The 15,548-nt window shown below is 37.8% G+C and overlaps 2 protein-coding genes across 2 annotated transcripts; both read right to left on the bottom strand.

Moving 5' to 3' along the window:
* Nucleotides 1-2,016: 2,016 nt before the first annotated feature.
* LOC131316522 (protein PROTON GRADIENT REGULATION 5, chloroplastic-like) lies at nt 2,017-3,316 on the bottom strand. The gene is made up of 2 exons (XM_058345924.1): nt 2,813-3,316; nt 2,017-2,248 (listed from the first exon to the last, which is right to left on the bottom strand). Exons 1-2 carry the CDS (start codon nt 3,299-3,301, stop codon nt 2,144-2,146), a joined length of 594 nt encoding a protein of 197 aa, XP_058201907.1. The 5' UTR covers nt 3,302-3,316; the 3' UTR covers nt 2,017-2,143.
* Nucleotides 3,317-6,409: 3,093 nt separating this feature from the next.
* LOC131315946 (actin-related protein 2/3 complex subunit 2B) lies at nt 6,410-11,091 on the bottom strand. Its single transcript, XM_058345195.1, has 10 exons — nt 10,904-11,091; nt 10,362-10,428; nt 9,516-9,723; nt 8,487-8,653; nt 8,092-8,169; nt 7,870-8,002; nt 7,242-7,333; nt 7,109-7,165; nt 6,903-6,954; nt 6,410-6,792 (listed from the first exon to the last, which is right to left on the bottom strand). The coding sequence occupies exons 1-10, from the start codon at nt 11,041-11,043 to the stop codon at nt 6,605-6,607; spliced, it is 1,182 nt and encodes a 393-aa protein (XP_058201178.1). The 5' UTR covers nt 11,044-11,091; the 3' UTR covers nt 6,410-6,604.
* Between the last annotated feature and the right edge of the window lie 4,457 nt (nt 11,092-15,548).

Below are 15,548 nucleotides of genomic sequence, written 5' to 3'. Positions count from 1 at the left end.
TACATATCATATTGTGTATATATGTGTATATTTAATTGATCGAATATCCTTAAAGCTAGGCTGTTGGGGAGTGAAAAAATTCTGGTTAAAGTAGAAAATGACACTTTTTTTAGACAAATTGACTAGAATGTGTTTGAGACTATTGAAGATGCTCTAATGAAAAAAACAAGCTGAATATTTCAGCCTTCTACGGTAACTTTTCAACAACAAACAATCAATTTTCGTCCTTTACTCACTGAATTCTTGAAATTGCTGTATGGGAAATTTTATAGGATTTGATGGACAGTTGTGCTACAGTTACATGAACCCACGTACAACAGCTGCATGCAGATCCATTTTGGGCCCATTTCGAGTTTTACAAAGATGATTAGAGCCGTTCATTTTGTTCAAAATATATTGTTTAAGGTACCTGTAAAAAATCATCTCAATCCAATACCGGTAAGAGCCTTTACGAAATATTCAACTTTGCTTCAAAAATTCAAGTCAAATTCTAAAGCAAAGTTGTATGATTTTTAAACGCCCTTACCGATATCAGATTGAGATGATTTTTTATAGGGATCTTGAACAATATATTTTGAACAAACTGAACAGCTCTGATCATCTTTATAAGACCCGAGACGGACTTAAAATATATCTGTACGCGATTTCTGTACGGAATTTGATGTACCCCTAGCATTTCTGTTTGACGAAAAGAATACAGGAAACACGTACTAAAGTGAAAAGACGTAAAGAATGGAAGGTCACATCTCATGACCTTGTTCAACTCTCATCTCATTTCATTTTTCTCTCTTAACGTTTCTCTATCTTTTTCTCTCTCTCTCTATTTATTATCACTCATTACATCAAAAATAACTTTCAAAAATGAAAACCAAACAAGGTAATATCTCTTGGATATTTGTTGATTTACCCTCTATTTGTAGTCCGATTGTTGTCCCATACGGGATTATAAAATGTGCTCGAGCAACTCGGACAGTTTACAGAAAGGTGGGACTGAATAATTTTATCTTGCAACAAAAGCATCCATATTCACACACCTCACATGATCGAGTGTCCGTCGCTCAAGTCAAATCTTCTTATCTTTTCAACTCCTACCTCCACGTCTATTCGAGTTGCACGCGAAGGGACGGCACGTGAAGGAAAGTGTTAGACTTTATCCCACATCGCTCATCTAAACTATCTAAAATATTCTAAAGACTACTCCACAGCTCATTGGTTTTAGGTTAGAACCCTCCAAGAAAATCTAACATTACTATTATCGTGGATATGAGGATGAGTATTGTGAGGAAGTGGAAGAACATTATTGAGGTCACTGATGAGATCTCTTACAGCTTTCGTGTAAGTTTCAGTATCATGGGCATCATCTGTTATACAGTGCCATCTCCTTGCTGCTTTTCTTTAATCAGGAGGATTCTAAAAAAGGAAAGATCAGCGAAAAGTCGACACAACACTTAAACGCCTCTTAATTGATCTTCGAGCTCTCTACTTTCAGCCGCTAACTTGTGACAAACACTAGATCGCACAACTATTCCCATTGGTGTGCTTGTTTCTGCTGCATTGTGTCAAGTGAAGTGATCTGATTGTGAGATGCTTCTTTGGGTCTATAATGTGCAGTTTTCTATTTGTTCTTGATCATGGCGTCGGTTAATCTACTCTGCAAGATTTACGACACAGCAATCCAATTGTCCAAATTCGATATGTGCTGCGATTAGAGCGCTTGGCTGGTTGCCTGTTATGGTTCTCTTGTGTCGTGGAGAGAGCGACAACATGTAGGTAGCCATTACTCTCGATTGTTTTTCCGTGACTAACTATATATCTTGTCATTGCACAAGCCTAACGAGACTGAAACACAAAAGGTTATGTACGTGGTGCATAATGCTCTCGCCTCCATCAGATTCGATAGACAATCTTATCGTATTTCTTTAATTTGGAACAGGAAAGGTTCATGAGTGATGAAGGTGAGTCAAACCCAGTAAGCAAAATAGTAATACAGAGGACTGAAGGATGTGAGGTGCATACTAGGGATCAATCTAGTTTACATTCCAAGTAACAGAGTATGTGTCTGGAGTCACTGGAACTATATGCTACAAGAGAATTAATTCTGATTTTGACAACAGAAAGATGAACAATTTCATGAGCTTTCGAATCAAGCAAGGAATCCGAGCCTCTCTCCGTTCTTCTTGGCAAGTCGAATCAGTCCTTGTCTTTGCTTTGCATCTGCTCCTATTGTTTTGCAGAATTCAGTAATCACCTGAGAATTCACAAAGGAAAGGGAACACAGAAGGCAAATAGTTAGACCAAAAAACAAACACAGAAAAAATGACTTTTTTAGCCAAGATCCTCAAAGTGTATATGTGCTCCTGTCTCGATACACTTCACTCTTATAGCTGATGATACGCGGAGAATCTTGACATACTTTTTTTCTTGTGTGCGCACTTAAGGGGAATATTGCCCCGTCGCACCACACCACTAATCACTATCTGTAGTACTCAACCCTATGAGACCTATGTCAAGACTAAAGCTAAGATCACATGTGAGTTTTGGCCAGGATCCAATATGGAATAAAACTCACTCCTCAAATACCACACGATGTGAAGGGAATCTCGTACTCCTATAAAGATGTATTGGGATTCTCAAAATACACGAATCTCGAGGTCTAATCTGACGACGGAGGAGTGTGTTGAGTCAGTGTGACAAATTTAAGAGTGCCAAAATTAATAGAAGAGAATCTTGCATGTTTGTATGTTGATAGTATTATTTATTGTGTTACAAAAGCATGAAATGAGAAACCGCATGAAAGGGGTGGGCAGTGTACCTGAGAGTGCAGGGCAATTGCTTTGCCTCTGAGCTGATTGAACCTCTTCCTCCCGATGAGATTACGCGTCACGACGACGATCGGCGCGAAAACACCTTTCCCTTCGTTCACGTTCTTCATCATCGGTACTAGCCTCGTCGGCTTCTTCCCAACCCTGACTTGGGTTGGGGCCGACGTGGCGTAGTCCTCCCCCCACATGGAAGTTCCCCGACTTCCACGGTAGACGGAGGACCAACCTCCTGTGAACCCATTCACAGAAATCGAAGCCGCCATTGAAGATTCACTAAAAAGGACCTCACTAATCAGAGGTGGCGGCGGCCGCAGCGGTGGTGGGTTTTCTTCTTTCTTTAGTTCCTTCTGGACTTTGTTGCGGTGGTTTTTGGTGGGAAGGGATATGAGTTTGTGGTGGTGGAATTTTGAGGGTCCTTTTGGGCTTTTTATTTGGTTGGTGTTGTGAGAGATTTCGAAGGAGGATTCAGGACCACACATGTGCTGAACCGCTGGTGGCTTTCTTGGATTTTTGTTTTTCTGATTTTTTTTTTTTTCCATTCAAACGCGTATTTTACTTGAATAATTTCTTTTCCTCACGGTCTTCATTTTATTTCATTAGGAGAACAATCTGAATCTGCCCTTCCAGTGGCTTCCTCTTCAACTTGTGGGATCCGCATCGGGTCTTCGGGTAACTTATCGGAACGTTTGAGTATGATGAGGATGTTTATATATTTACGTGAATTTAGAGAGGTAGAAAGGTAGTCAATCTTAGACTTTTCACTACCTCTCATCTAAGTTTTCACTATTTGACTCGACGGTATTTTCAATATTTTGCACCTTCTTTTCCACCATTCAAGACAAGTCATGTTCTCTAATTAAATGAACTAAACGATATTTTTAGTGGAAACGAGTTGTCTTTTGCAGTTAGTTCGAAGGCAAAAAAAAAAAATTACTACTAGAAATGCAGCCCGGGCCGAATTAAAAAAATGATGTGATAGTCCTAGACCGCAAACATTTTGGCTTAGTCATACATGGGAATTTCCAAAATGAGGCTTTGGTCAGAAATGTGCCAAAATAACCTTCGTAGTAAATGGCTGGTTGGAATGCATCATGTGGACCTCGTGTTTGGAAAATGGCTGGTTGGAAACTCTACAACAACCACGCCCAGCGGCCACTCCGCTGAAATGGGAGCCCTGAGATTTCAACCGTCCATGTCCATGTCAAGACTCAAGAGGAAGAAAGTTCTGACTGCCATTCTTGATACACGCGTCGAAAAGGTTACCGATATAGAAGGCGAAGTGCAAAGATTCACACATATATATTACATATCAGAAAATCTGTCCACACAGACATTATGTGCACAGATTTTTTTGTGGGGCCCACCACGGGTCCCACACAAATAATCCAAGCCGTTCATTGAATGTAAACCACTTTTTCAAAGGTCCCTGTGAAAAATCATCTTAATACGATACTTATAGGTGTTAGATCCAATTATTTAACTTTTCATTTTCTTGAAATCTTAATGAAAAATTAGATAATTGGGTCGAGAATTTATAGGTATTGGATTGAGCTGATTTTTGGTAAGGACCCTTGAAAAAGTGTTTTACATTTAATGAACGGTTCGGATCATTTGTGTAGGATCCGTGGTGGGCCCCATAAAAAAATCTGTGCACTTTTGTCTGTGTGGGTGGACTGGTTCTATACATATAATGGAACTTTTAATTGCAAGGAAGATTTGCAGGGAATCACACAAGAAAAAACGCATTTGGACCTATTCTGGGTCCTATAAAAATCTCGAAAAATGTTCATAAATTTTTGAATATTATTTTTATGGGACTCTGTAAAAATCAGCTCCAACGTCAATGTATGAGTCTCATATCTTTTCTTTTCTTTTTTTTTAAAATGTCAATGTATTCAACAAGCATTACAATGACAAGTCTCTACACAAAACAACATCTAAAATGGGCAGAATACAACCCGAAGTAAGTAAAAGTCCTATCTCTACACATGCTAGCAATCCAATGCGCTAGCTACTTTGTTGATGGCTTATTGGCTCTGTTACACCAACTAAAAGCCCACTCTCTCGACACAACCCAGCTGCGAATATCTTCCACAATCGTCTTATCTAACGTGTGGAATTCACGTGCATTGAATGGTTCCGAATGTGGATGAAAGTTTTGATCGGAAAATCAAACCAACCAACCGACTAGACCGGACCATTTTTTGTTAAATTTGGTCAGTTTTAGTAGTAATGCAGTTCAGTTGAATTAGATCTCTGTTCAGTTTCGGTTTCAAGTAATTATTTTTGCACTCCATATTTTCTGTAAATGCACTTATAAGTTTGTCTTTTAATGCTTAAAATTACATACAGTACAATAACTACAAGCAAAATTTTGAAGTGCATTAATAAGAAAGTAGAGTGCAAATATTATTTTTTGTCACTGATAACAAATAAAGTATAGTTTTAAAAAGAATTGCATCGATTTAAGGATCTCGCTTAAATTTTAAAATCAATATAAAGTTTTGAAAATAATGCACGAGAATGTTTAGTTAATAAAAATAAACATATTTTGTATATAACGCGGCTCCTTATATTATAAGCACATAAATGAGTTAGTATTCGCTCGTCCGTTGGCTTATTTTTCGATTCTGGCTTTTGGTTTTCATGAACAATAATAAAGAAAAAAGTACCAGGTAGCAGATTGGCTTAATAATCCTTTTGGATTAATTTTTGTCTCTATTCAACAAATTTTTGCCTTTGTTAGTTTTTGCATCTATTTTTTTTGAATTATTTGTCTCCATACAACAAAAAATCACTACAGACAAAAACGATTTTATACAAACGTTTGCGGCCAGAATAAAAAAGATTGCGTCCTGAGTACAAACGTTTACGGCCAGTATACCAAAGTTTGCGTCCAGGCCAGAGTTACCCCCCCCCCCCCCCCCCCCCCCCCCCCCTCTCTCTCTCTCTCTCCCCTGCTGCCGTAGTCGGAGCCAATACGTGGAAACTTCAACCACGACATGGGTTGGTTGGTTTGTTTATTGTTTATGCCAGTTCCTATTATATGATGTTCATCACAACTTGTACTGAACATGTTTTTACAATGAATGAGATAATTTGAAAAAAAAAAATTGTATATAGTCGAGATGCGCATAACCTAACTAGGTCACCTAAGTTATCAAAAAAATATACTTAAATGAATTTGTCTCGAACCAGAAGTTTCATGTGGGTGTTTTTCTGTCTTTAACTGATCGAAGGTCAAGGATTGTAGATATATCAATTCCTATTCTGAGAAGTGTCCATGATGTACAAAACCCAATGGGAAATAACACGTTGATCTAGTTACCAGCCTATTAAAGCAGGACGTGAGCAAAATCTCCTGCATCTCCTGAACCCTACAACAAACAGGAGTTTTTTTTTTTTCCATTGTAAATTTGTACGGAGCAATCTGCGAATTATCTCCATCCGCCCGCCTGCAGCAGACGTGGTTCGATTTAGAATTTGTGTTAGGAATTTGCTTTTTCCTCCCTATTCATGGTCATTCACAATTGACCAGAAAACATGATGTACAGAAATGGTTGGCATGTTTATGTTGCTAAGTCATATGCGGAGACGTTTAAGGTTTCGTGGGAGTCGACAAAATGTAGTTCATCATATGTACATTATAGAGTCCACAATTCATACTATGATGTTGATGAAGTTATAACTGCAAACCAAACCTAACCGATCCATGTGTCCCAATCAAATGGGGAAGTTTTAACTGCAATCGACGGTATATTGTTCTTGAGGGTAAAAGAAAACTAGTCCAGCTTTTGATATCCCCTCACAGAAGAACACTTGGAGATTGACAGCCATCGTCGACGAAAACGACTTAACCAACGTATTTTAACTCTGGAGCGGATTCTCTTGAGCTTATTGGCAAAATTACATCTTCTTCTTATCATTTTGGGTTTTGAGAAACTGAAAAGTTTCCTCATGCTCCTAACTCCTGCATCAAACCAAATTTGCCCATGGTTAGAAACTGTACTGTTCTTAGATATTGCACTTTGTGTTTGTCAATTGTCATCTTATTTGAGATCCAAATGTTCGAATGAATACCTTTGACCTTCTTTACAATCTGCTCATCCTTTAGATTTTCCTTATGCAGCACCTGGAAATTGGAAAAATAAACACGTAATAATGAGGAAAAAAAAAAAAAAACCATTGGATAAGTTTTCCCTTAATATGATCAAAGCATTGGCTTATTGTGCTTGCAGAAAATCGAAAGAATCAACCACTGCGATGACAGTTTTAAGGTGCATCACCTGAACCAAACTTTCTAAACGGCTTCTCATCCTCCTCTGTATGAAACTCCTGGTGCACTGTTTTCCAGTCTCATCAGCTTTAAACCATAGGACAATTCAGTGCTTGATGATAGATAGATCAGAGATATGTTACCTTGACATGATATTTTACAAAAGCATTGAAGTTTAGTAGGCTCCATACGGTCTTGTCTAGCCTTTTGCCTTCAACATGACGCGAAGAAATATCTGTGCATATGTCCACCACATTGGTATTAGACAAAGCCCAATTCAAGCGTTGTGAATGTGTTAAATGAAGCGCTGCTTCAAAATTCATGCTCTGATACAGAACTTGGTCGAAGATGGATCTATTGCCTTACGCTTTGGGTGCATTGTGTGAACATGCTTTCTTTTCTGAAAAAGTGCTGTTTTAAGATTTGAGATTTGTTTCGAAACGTGGTTAAAGAAACTTCAATTGATTATGCTTTGGGTTAGTGTTTTGCATCTTGATCGGGCTTCTGATATATAAATATGTGTGTGTATGTGTGTATAATATATGTGTACGTATGTACATATGTATATTTTGGAAAAACAGCACTGATACAAAATTCATATTTAGTCACCAGACACGGTTAAAGATGGATCTATGCTTATCATTTGGGTTGTGGTTTTGTTTCGAGTATTTGTGCCTTCTGGTTGTCTGTGTTTATTCTTTTTCTTGCACGGCTAGAAGTGGTCGAAAAATACTTGACATGATGTTTGCATATGGTAGGATAAGTAGATACCGAAAGTGACAAACCCTCCATTAGTACTCAAATCTTCAAGGAGTTCTCCTCTTAGCTCAGGAGGTGGAATGGGGGACCAGGTGCAATGAGGTGCTTTAGCCCATGCTTCCGAACTTCCCACATCCATTAGTTCCTGCCAAAATAATTCTATTGTTTTTAGAGTACTCGAAGATATTATTTCGATGTTATGAAAATTAATATCTATGTCTCAAGGCTACTAACCTGAAAGAAGGCTGTCGCTATTATGACGTCTGTATTTTCTTTAAAACGCATCGGGAAAACTGCAGTAATTTTTGCTGGCTGTCAAACAAACACACTCAGTTCCATCAAGGCAATTACATTGCAGAAATTTATGTTCAGAATCATTTGTACAGATTGGAAGCTAAAAAGTTGCGGTTGTTGATCCTTAAAGCTCGTACATTGCATTTTTCTTTGATATACGTCTTTTTATGATGGTATTTGGTCATTCCAAATTTGAATAATATTTGCTAATCAAAGTTTGTATCTTCAATTCGATGTTCAACTTTTGTCAAAAAGATTGCCCGAAATTGAAACAAGATGCCAAAAGTTTTTCAATTTGTAAACTTAAAAAATTTGTTCCCAAAGCGTAAAGATACCTGTTTGATGACAAAGAAAGGCTCTCTTGGGTGATAAACGAGCTTGATTGGTTTGTACTTCCCTTGAGATGCATCCTGCGAACTGACATTCCTCAACAGTTCTTTCAGTTGAGAGCTCAATATGACTGCTTGGACTGTGGAAATTTGTGTGATGATCTTCACAGAATCTGGAAGAAAACACATACAAAGACAATGATGTAATCGTAAGCCTTTTGATCGAACTTCCTTACCTGCATAAGTGCTTGGAGAAAAATCGTTTTTGTCCCGCAATAGCATAATTTTGCTGGAACAAATATTCCTGCTGGAGTAATCTACAGTTTATGATTCTCTTCCTTTTCTCTGTCTTTCTCGGTTTTCCTGTTGTTGTTTAGTTTTTCATTACCTGTTCATTTCATTGTTGTTATTGGTTATTTTCGTCTTGGCATACTACTATGATACTCTTTTACCTTCAACCGGGTTAGCATAGCCTGTAGATTTGTTTGTCAACTGACTGACAGGTTATACTGTCATTCAAACCATCAGGAGTTTGTCCCTTGCTCCTTTTTAGTGAAAAATGATGAGTTCCTTTGCATCCTATATGATGGTTCCACATATCATCTTTAGGCATTTTTTCTGTGCTGGGAATGTTAGTTAGATTCGAAACATTGGAAACTGTTTTTTCTATGTGTATATTTTCTCCGAATGGTTAATTGTCTTCAGATATAAGCGCTCTATGGAAGCATTCTAACTTTATTTGCTTTCATGTATGACCTGAATATTGCAATCAGGCAGCCCATTCATCTTGACTTTTTTGTTTTCTTTTTAGTCGAATCTGGCTCATAATAGTTATTAGAAAGCTCCATTTCAGCAATTGTGTTTTATCATATATCATGCCTAATAGTTAATAGAAAGTTTCTTAATTAAGTACTTTACAATCAGCAATATGGTCAATGAAAGAGTTGTTTTATTTCTAAAGAAATCATCCAAACAGGACACTGATATTTTTGTAGTCACGGTCATGAACAGAGTGAGTGAACAAAACGAACGTACCTTTGCCATGTGGAATTTTAGTTAAATCAAGTTCCAGAGTAAGCTGATATCCTTCCCTTGCAGGTTCAACAATTTCCACAGCATCAGAACACAGTCCTTTCACCAGTTCGATAGAAGAGCGTGGAAGCTCATATGAGAGCTGGCCACCATGGGAGAGCAGTGGGGTTGATATCGATAAATAGGCCTTATACTGATTCGATGCTGAAGACTGTTAAAAGAAGGTATGGAAATAGCAGTCTGATTATTGCAACGTGTGGCAAATTGCTTCATCGTTATAGAAAATACATACATGCTTAAATTATGCCCCTTCTCTTTTGTGGACATGTTCTAACTTCTTGTCAAAAGTGAAATGATTTGAGACACTAACGTTTGCAGCAACTCTTCTCGCAAAATTGCATCGGCAACATCTATCACTACTTTCTTTCTGGTATTTCATTTAGGAAAGAACCCATTTTCAAAAAGCCATCAAAAGATGCATTCAAATCCTTGAAATGGATTTCTGATCAAGTAGTTCATCCCCATTTAGAAAGTGGGATCGAAGGTTTTGGGCCTCAACATCAGGATACGTCTTCCTGCTTTAAATTTTTTTTTTTTTTTTTGACATGATGCTTAAAATTATTGACAACAATGAGAGTTTTTATTTTTGAAAACGGTTTCTAAAAAGCATTCTACAACACTGATCTTAAAATCTGCAACCCCTGAATATTCGTATCTCCATTCTTCGATTATATGTGTCACTGTGGGAGTTCATTTGTACTCTCTATTAATCAAACCGCAAAGGGATACGATTTAGAATGCTAAGATTAGATCAAAGTATTGTACTGTTAGGATATTGCAAAGTCTTACCTGAATGTGATATTCGACAGATCCAAATTCATGCAAGTGATGATCAAGCTCCATAGGCTTTTCAGAACTGTCACGAAAAAGAAAAAACGCTGCTCATAAAAATGGTTTTAAAACTGTCTGAAATTTTTCGTAGTCTGCCTGTGATTCAATTTGGTTGATTTATAAGCTGCGGTAAGACAGGAAAGACAGATGTATTATGTTAGTCGTTCCTAGAGCGCGCATGCAGTAGCATGTTTCCGTTCATGTTTTACAGCCAGCCTAACCATCAAGTCAAAGTGTAGAAACTTTATATCCATCTCATCCCCGCTCTGATACTATGTGGAAACTTTATGTCCATCTCAAAGCCAATTGGCCGGCTATGAGTGGAGAGGTCTCAAATGTTATTAAGTGATTACCCATTCCACTTCCAAGCAATGTGAGACTCTATTTCCTTAACACAAAGGTTTTGTGATTTTGAGATGGTTAATGGGTTGGAGTGCTACGGGTCGTGTCCTAGTACCATTTCCCAGAAGATGAATGTAATCAGAAGTAACGATTCTCACCGGTGCAATTTGAGCAGAATCTCCTTCAGTGCTGGGGATGCCCTCTCAAAGCATGCTATTCCTGGCATCTCCATCTCTCTCTCTCTCTCTCTCTCTCTCTCTGGTATGTGGGGGAGTAAAAGGTGAAAGAAATGCATCATCACTGAACTCTCAGTTAAGAAGTGTAAGGCACTTTGAGTGCAATTTAAGTTCTACGATACAATGATGTTTAGCAAACTTTGAAGCAATACCTAGCTACCACCCATAAATCTCTCTCTCTCTCTCTCTCCAACGTCATACCGTAAGTACATATACATACAAACAAACGAGCTTCCAATGATGTCCAAGATTGCATCCTCTAAGGCAAAAATTGCTCGGATACATAAACTACATGAAGGTATTGGTTTTTGAAGGAGGGCAAGAGGGTAATTCTACATACCAACTCACCTAGGCAATTGCTGACTAGAGAGAGGCATAATGGACCCCTTAAATACACACACACAATACCCAAACTTCCGATGTGGGAGCCAGCCCAGCTGACGCAGGCCCAAGAGAAGGCATTGGTGATATATAGCAGAGAACTATATCTCTCCACCAACTCTTAGGAACCAAGAGTACTTAGAAAGGAAAAAAAACAAATGCAATTAATACAACAACAGTAACTAAAATCCTGTAATCCTCAATCATGTAATACCCTTTTGATAAAATGTCCAATTTCAATATTATTGGTTAATTGTTTTGACCCTTTTATTGTTTACAACTATCACTTTAACTTCTCAATTACAATTGGTAATTGGTCCATTGGTTTGTCTCCATCCAACTACCAGTCAATTACGAAAATGACCACCCATGGGGTATATATGTATTTTCTTAAAGGGCTTAATTATTAGCTGTAATTAGTGTGTTTCAAACATTAGTCTGGTGCATGAAAATGTCTAGTGTCTACCATTAGGCTACCACTCCACTTACAACCCCTCCTTCTTAGGGAAGCCTTATATAGTGAATATTTGTTCTTAGGTGATGAATCTACGGGTTCTCCCGGAGTAACGAACTAGCGATGGTTGCATCAGGTAGCAACGACTACAGTGGGATCAAGGGATGGTGAGCTCCATCGCCGCCGTGACTCCTCCAGCTTCCTCCGGTCACATTTGCGAGCAAATCGGTGGTCTCCAACATCGCACCTGCTATTTATGTGGTTTTTATTTTGTTAATTTTTTTCAAACCTTCTGGATCTTTTGTTGTATTAATTTTGGCAATGCATTGTCGTTTCCTAACATAAAAAAATGCTAAAAATAGCCCAATGAGCTATCAATAAGGTAGAAAATGACCAAAACATGTGATTTTCTAAGCGTTAGAGTGTCTTGAAAAGGGTATTGCAAATTGTTAGTATTTTTTTGCATCTTTCTTTTCTGTTGACAACGCAGTGTGCTATCAATGGTATAACAAAAAGTCCACCCCTACCACTTTCATTCACCGGTTGTCCCACCGCTCTCAATCTCACTGTCCACAAGTATTTTGGACAGTCCGAATTTTTAAAACTCTTTCAGGAGAGAGAGCTGGAAGATTTTTAAAATCCGGACCATTAATTAACAAAACGGACGGTAAAATTAAGTACTGCGGTGGGAGCATCGGTGGAGGCAGACTTTTCTGATGGCACAATGGGAAAAGAAATGCCAACGAGCTCAACGGTGACACCAACAATCATTACTTCCATCATTAGATAACGGCCCACTGGTACTCCTAAAGAGCGATTCTCTCGTCTATTTCATTCATGTAGCATTCAGAATTCAATATTAGTAATTTCTCTTCAAAAAAGAAAAAAAGAATTATTATAGTAATTTACATGACAGCCTTAGCCAACAAGGAAAGTTTTTGGATTCTTTTTCTTTTTTCTTTTTTAGACGGCTAGGAGCATCTCAAAAATTTTGTATAGTATTTTAAACTTCAAAGTATCTAGTACTCCGTACTATTCTAGGACAAAAAAATTGATTAAATAACACTTAGAGTGTGAATCATTATCCAATTAACTTGTTTAAGTGAATAATAAAAAAACATATGTATACATTACATACGCATAAACGTAACATCTATCGGTGTCTCCACCCACTCTCGTAGGTTTTGAACCCAGCATTGTCCGGGGGTCAAGGTTTAAGACCAGAGGGTTTGCTAAAGTCATCGATTCGAAACCTTCCAAGTATTAGAAACTCTTGTGAGGGCCAGTTCATATGAATCTTTGCTCCGGCTTTAAGGCTCAGTTTAGATGTCCATAATCTTTTATAGGAATAGAAATTCCTGGTAATTCGATACTCTGAAAATTCTATTCTGACGTTTGAATTAATTAAGTAATTTTCTCTATGAATCATTTATTTTGGAAATATCCTAAAATCAAACGTTTCATTTTTATATTGATCGAGCCAGGAATCCAAGATACACATGGGGTATGGGAGGGATCAAATTTCTCCTGTATTCAGCGATGTGATTCCCCATGGATTGGGAGATTACTAATCTCATTCCCATTCTTACTCTTCACAAACATAAAAATGTTAGAATTCTGAAATCACATTTCCAATAAGATATCTGTCATCCAAATATAACCTAATTAAACTTCATGCAAGCGGGCGATTGAATTGGACCGCTAGAATTAGTCAAAGAAAAGCGTTACTTAGTTGTTCTGACCAATAGTAGAGTTATAAAAAATTAAACAATAGAGAGTTTGTTACATCATCATTGGACATTAGCACATGGACTAAAGTATCTAACAATAATACTCCTATACTCTACAATTGACGCGTAACATTTTTGATCCAACTCATCTCACTAACCACCACGTTTGACACTTGACAGTGTGTGTGTGTGTGTTTTTTTATTTTTTATGTTCTAAGGTTGGTATTATTAAGGTACAATGAACTTTTGTTTGATTACTCAGCAAATTTTTTTGGATCTCATTTGTTTCGACGAAAGGAATCTAAAGAATATGAATCGGAGTTGGAAAAAAGTCTCCACGAGGAACAAAAAGACAGTGAAAATCGTTTCGTTCGACATATATTTTGTCTCTAGTGAACTTTGTGGGACTTTTAGTCAAAATTTCTATTCTTCGATTCCTCTCATCGACGCGAATTATTAACCTAAAAAAATTGACGTACAACGCACAATTTTTTTATATTTTTCTGAAAATTTTTAGGTGTACCAGCTTTTTGGGAGGCCAGTTCATATAGAGCAAAACACTAGCTTTTAATCCAAATACTCGCAAGTGGACAGCGAAATTAATCTCCAAAAATAAATTGAGATGCGCGTAAACCGGAGAGTATAGAAAAACCATGACCTGGTTCAGTTCGGGGAAAAAATTGAAGTGGTCGTGACCACGATATAACGAACCAACGGCTAGCAATCAAAGCCGTCCATTTCTTAATTGATGAGCACTTGGTCCCACGTTTTGTCTCTTTTTACACCTACCCCCCATGCATATGCCCACATGCTCTCACATTATCTCCTTTGAAACTTTCAAAGCCTCCCCCAAATACTCCTACTCGTTTTTCCTATACTCCTCGAAACTTTGTTTTCTAACAACAATCACACGTTTAGAGAGTGGACGAGAGGCTTGTTCCTAGCATTTCCGTTTTAATAATGCATTGGTTAAACACCTGTACAAATACTCAACTTAATTGGACATCGATACATATGTAAATATTTCACTAACTCTTTTGCTTATTTACAAACAAAATACAATTGTTTACGTGCATCTCGAAAATTTAATATTATATACATAGTTTTGACGGAAAAAAAAATCAAAACATATATTTTGAACGAAAGTTAAAAATAAAATATAATTTTTTGAAAAAAGACTTTTTTTTAAAGTCCTCGTGTGGCGGAGAAGGCAATTATTTTTGAACTTGAAGTAGCAGTTTGGATTGGGGTGAAAAAAGTTGGGAGAAAATCAAGTGGAGTGAGAGTTTTTTTTGAACGGCAAAAGAAGTTTTCATTAATCACAAATATGCCAATATGAAAACAGTACAATAGAAAAAACGAATCCATCGAGAGAGCTTCGAAGAGTATTATACTCTCCTAGTATTGCAATTCCATCACTTAACCTACCCCTCGGCCCCTTGATTTTTCAAAATAAGATAGTTTACAAGAATCTAACAAAACACCTAAAGCTTAATTCCCACAAAACAAAGGAAAGCACATCCTTTTAATGTCCTACCCAAACTGGCCAAACACACACCTAATGGGTTGAGGCCCAAGCACCCAAACCCTAGCCAATCACAACAGCCAACATCACACCGGGAACCCTTCGCCAGAGGTCGCCTTGTTTGAACCCCATCTCGTCCTTGTCCGAACCCCAGCCACCTCAATCGCTATCGCCTCCTTCGCTGCCGCCAAAATGCCTTCTCCACTGCCATCTCCTCCATTGCAGAAATCTATCGCCAGACAATGCCATTGCTGCCTTATTCGAGCCGCCACCACAGAAAGTTAGTTAATATTTGGAACTCTTGAGTTCTATTTTAGAACTAAGCATCGGAGAGGAGAGGGTCTGCCGATCGGGTGCAGAGCGGTCGATTTCATCTTAGCACGGATAGTTCGGATTGAATCTGAGCCCATACAAATCTAAACCGTTTATTACTCAATTAAGATTCGAACCATCAATTACCAAGATAAGCCGTCAGAT

This window comes from Rhododendron vialii, chromosome 2a (assembly GCF_030253575.1).
Source record: "Rhododendron vialii isolate Sample 1 chromosome 2a, ASM3025357v1".
Classification (NCBI taxonomy): Eukaryota; Viridiplantae; Streptophyta; class Magnoliopsida; order Ericales; family Ericaceae; genus Rhododendron; species Rhododendron vialii.
The sequence above is the reverse complement of the archived record's forward strand: the minus strand, read 5'-3'. Positions and strand labels throughout refer to the sequence as shown.

Coding starts and splice junctions, on each gene's coding strand:
- LOC131315946 (XM_058345195.1), bottom strand. CDS start 11,043: ATGATGCATTTCTTTCACCTTTTACTCCCCCACATACCAGAGAGAGAG. Junction 10,429..10,903: donor ATTCTGCTCAAATTGCACCG/GTGAGAATCGTT, acceptor TTTTCGTGACAG/TTCTGAAAAGCCTATGGAGC. Junction 8,003..8,091: donor TAGCGACAGCCTTCTTTCAG/GTTAGTAGCCTT, acceptor TTATTTTGGCAG/GAACTAATGGATGTGGGAAG.
- LOC131316522 (XM_058345924.1), bottom strand. CDS start 3,301: ATGTGTGGTCCTGAATCCTCCTTCGAAATCTCTCACAACACCAACCAA. Junction 2,249..2,812: donor CAATTGCCCTGCACTCTCAG/GTACACTGCCCA, acceptor GTGAATTCTCAG/GTGATTACTGAATTCTGCAA.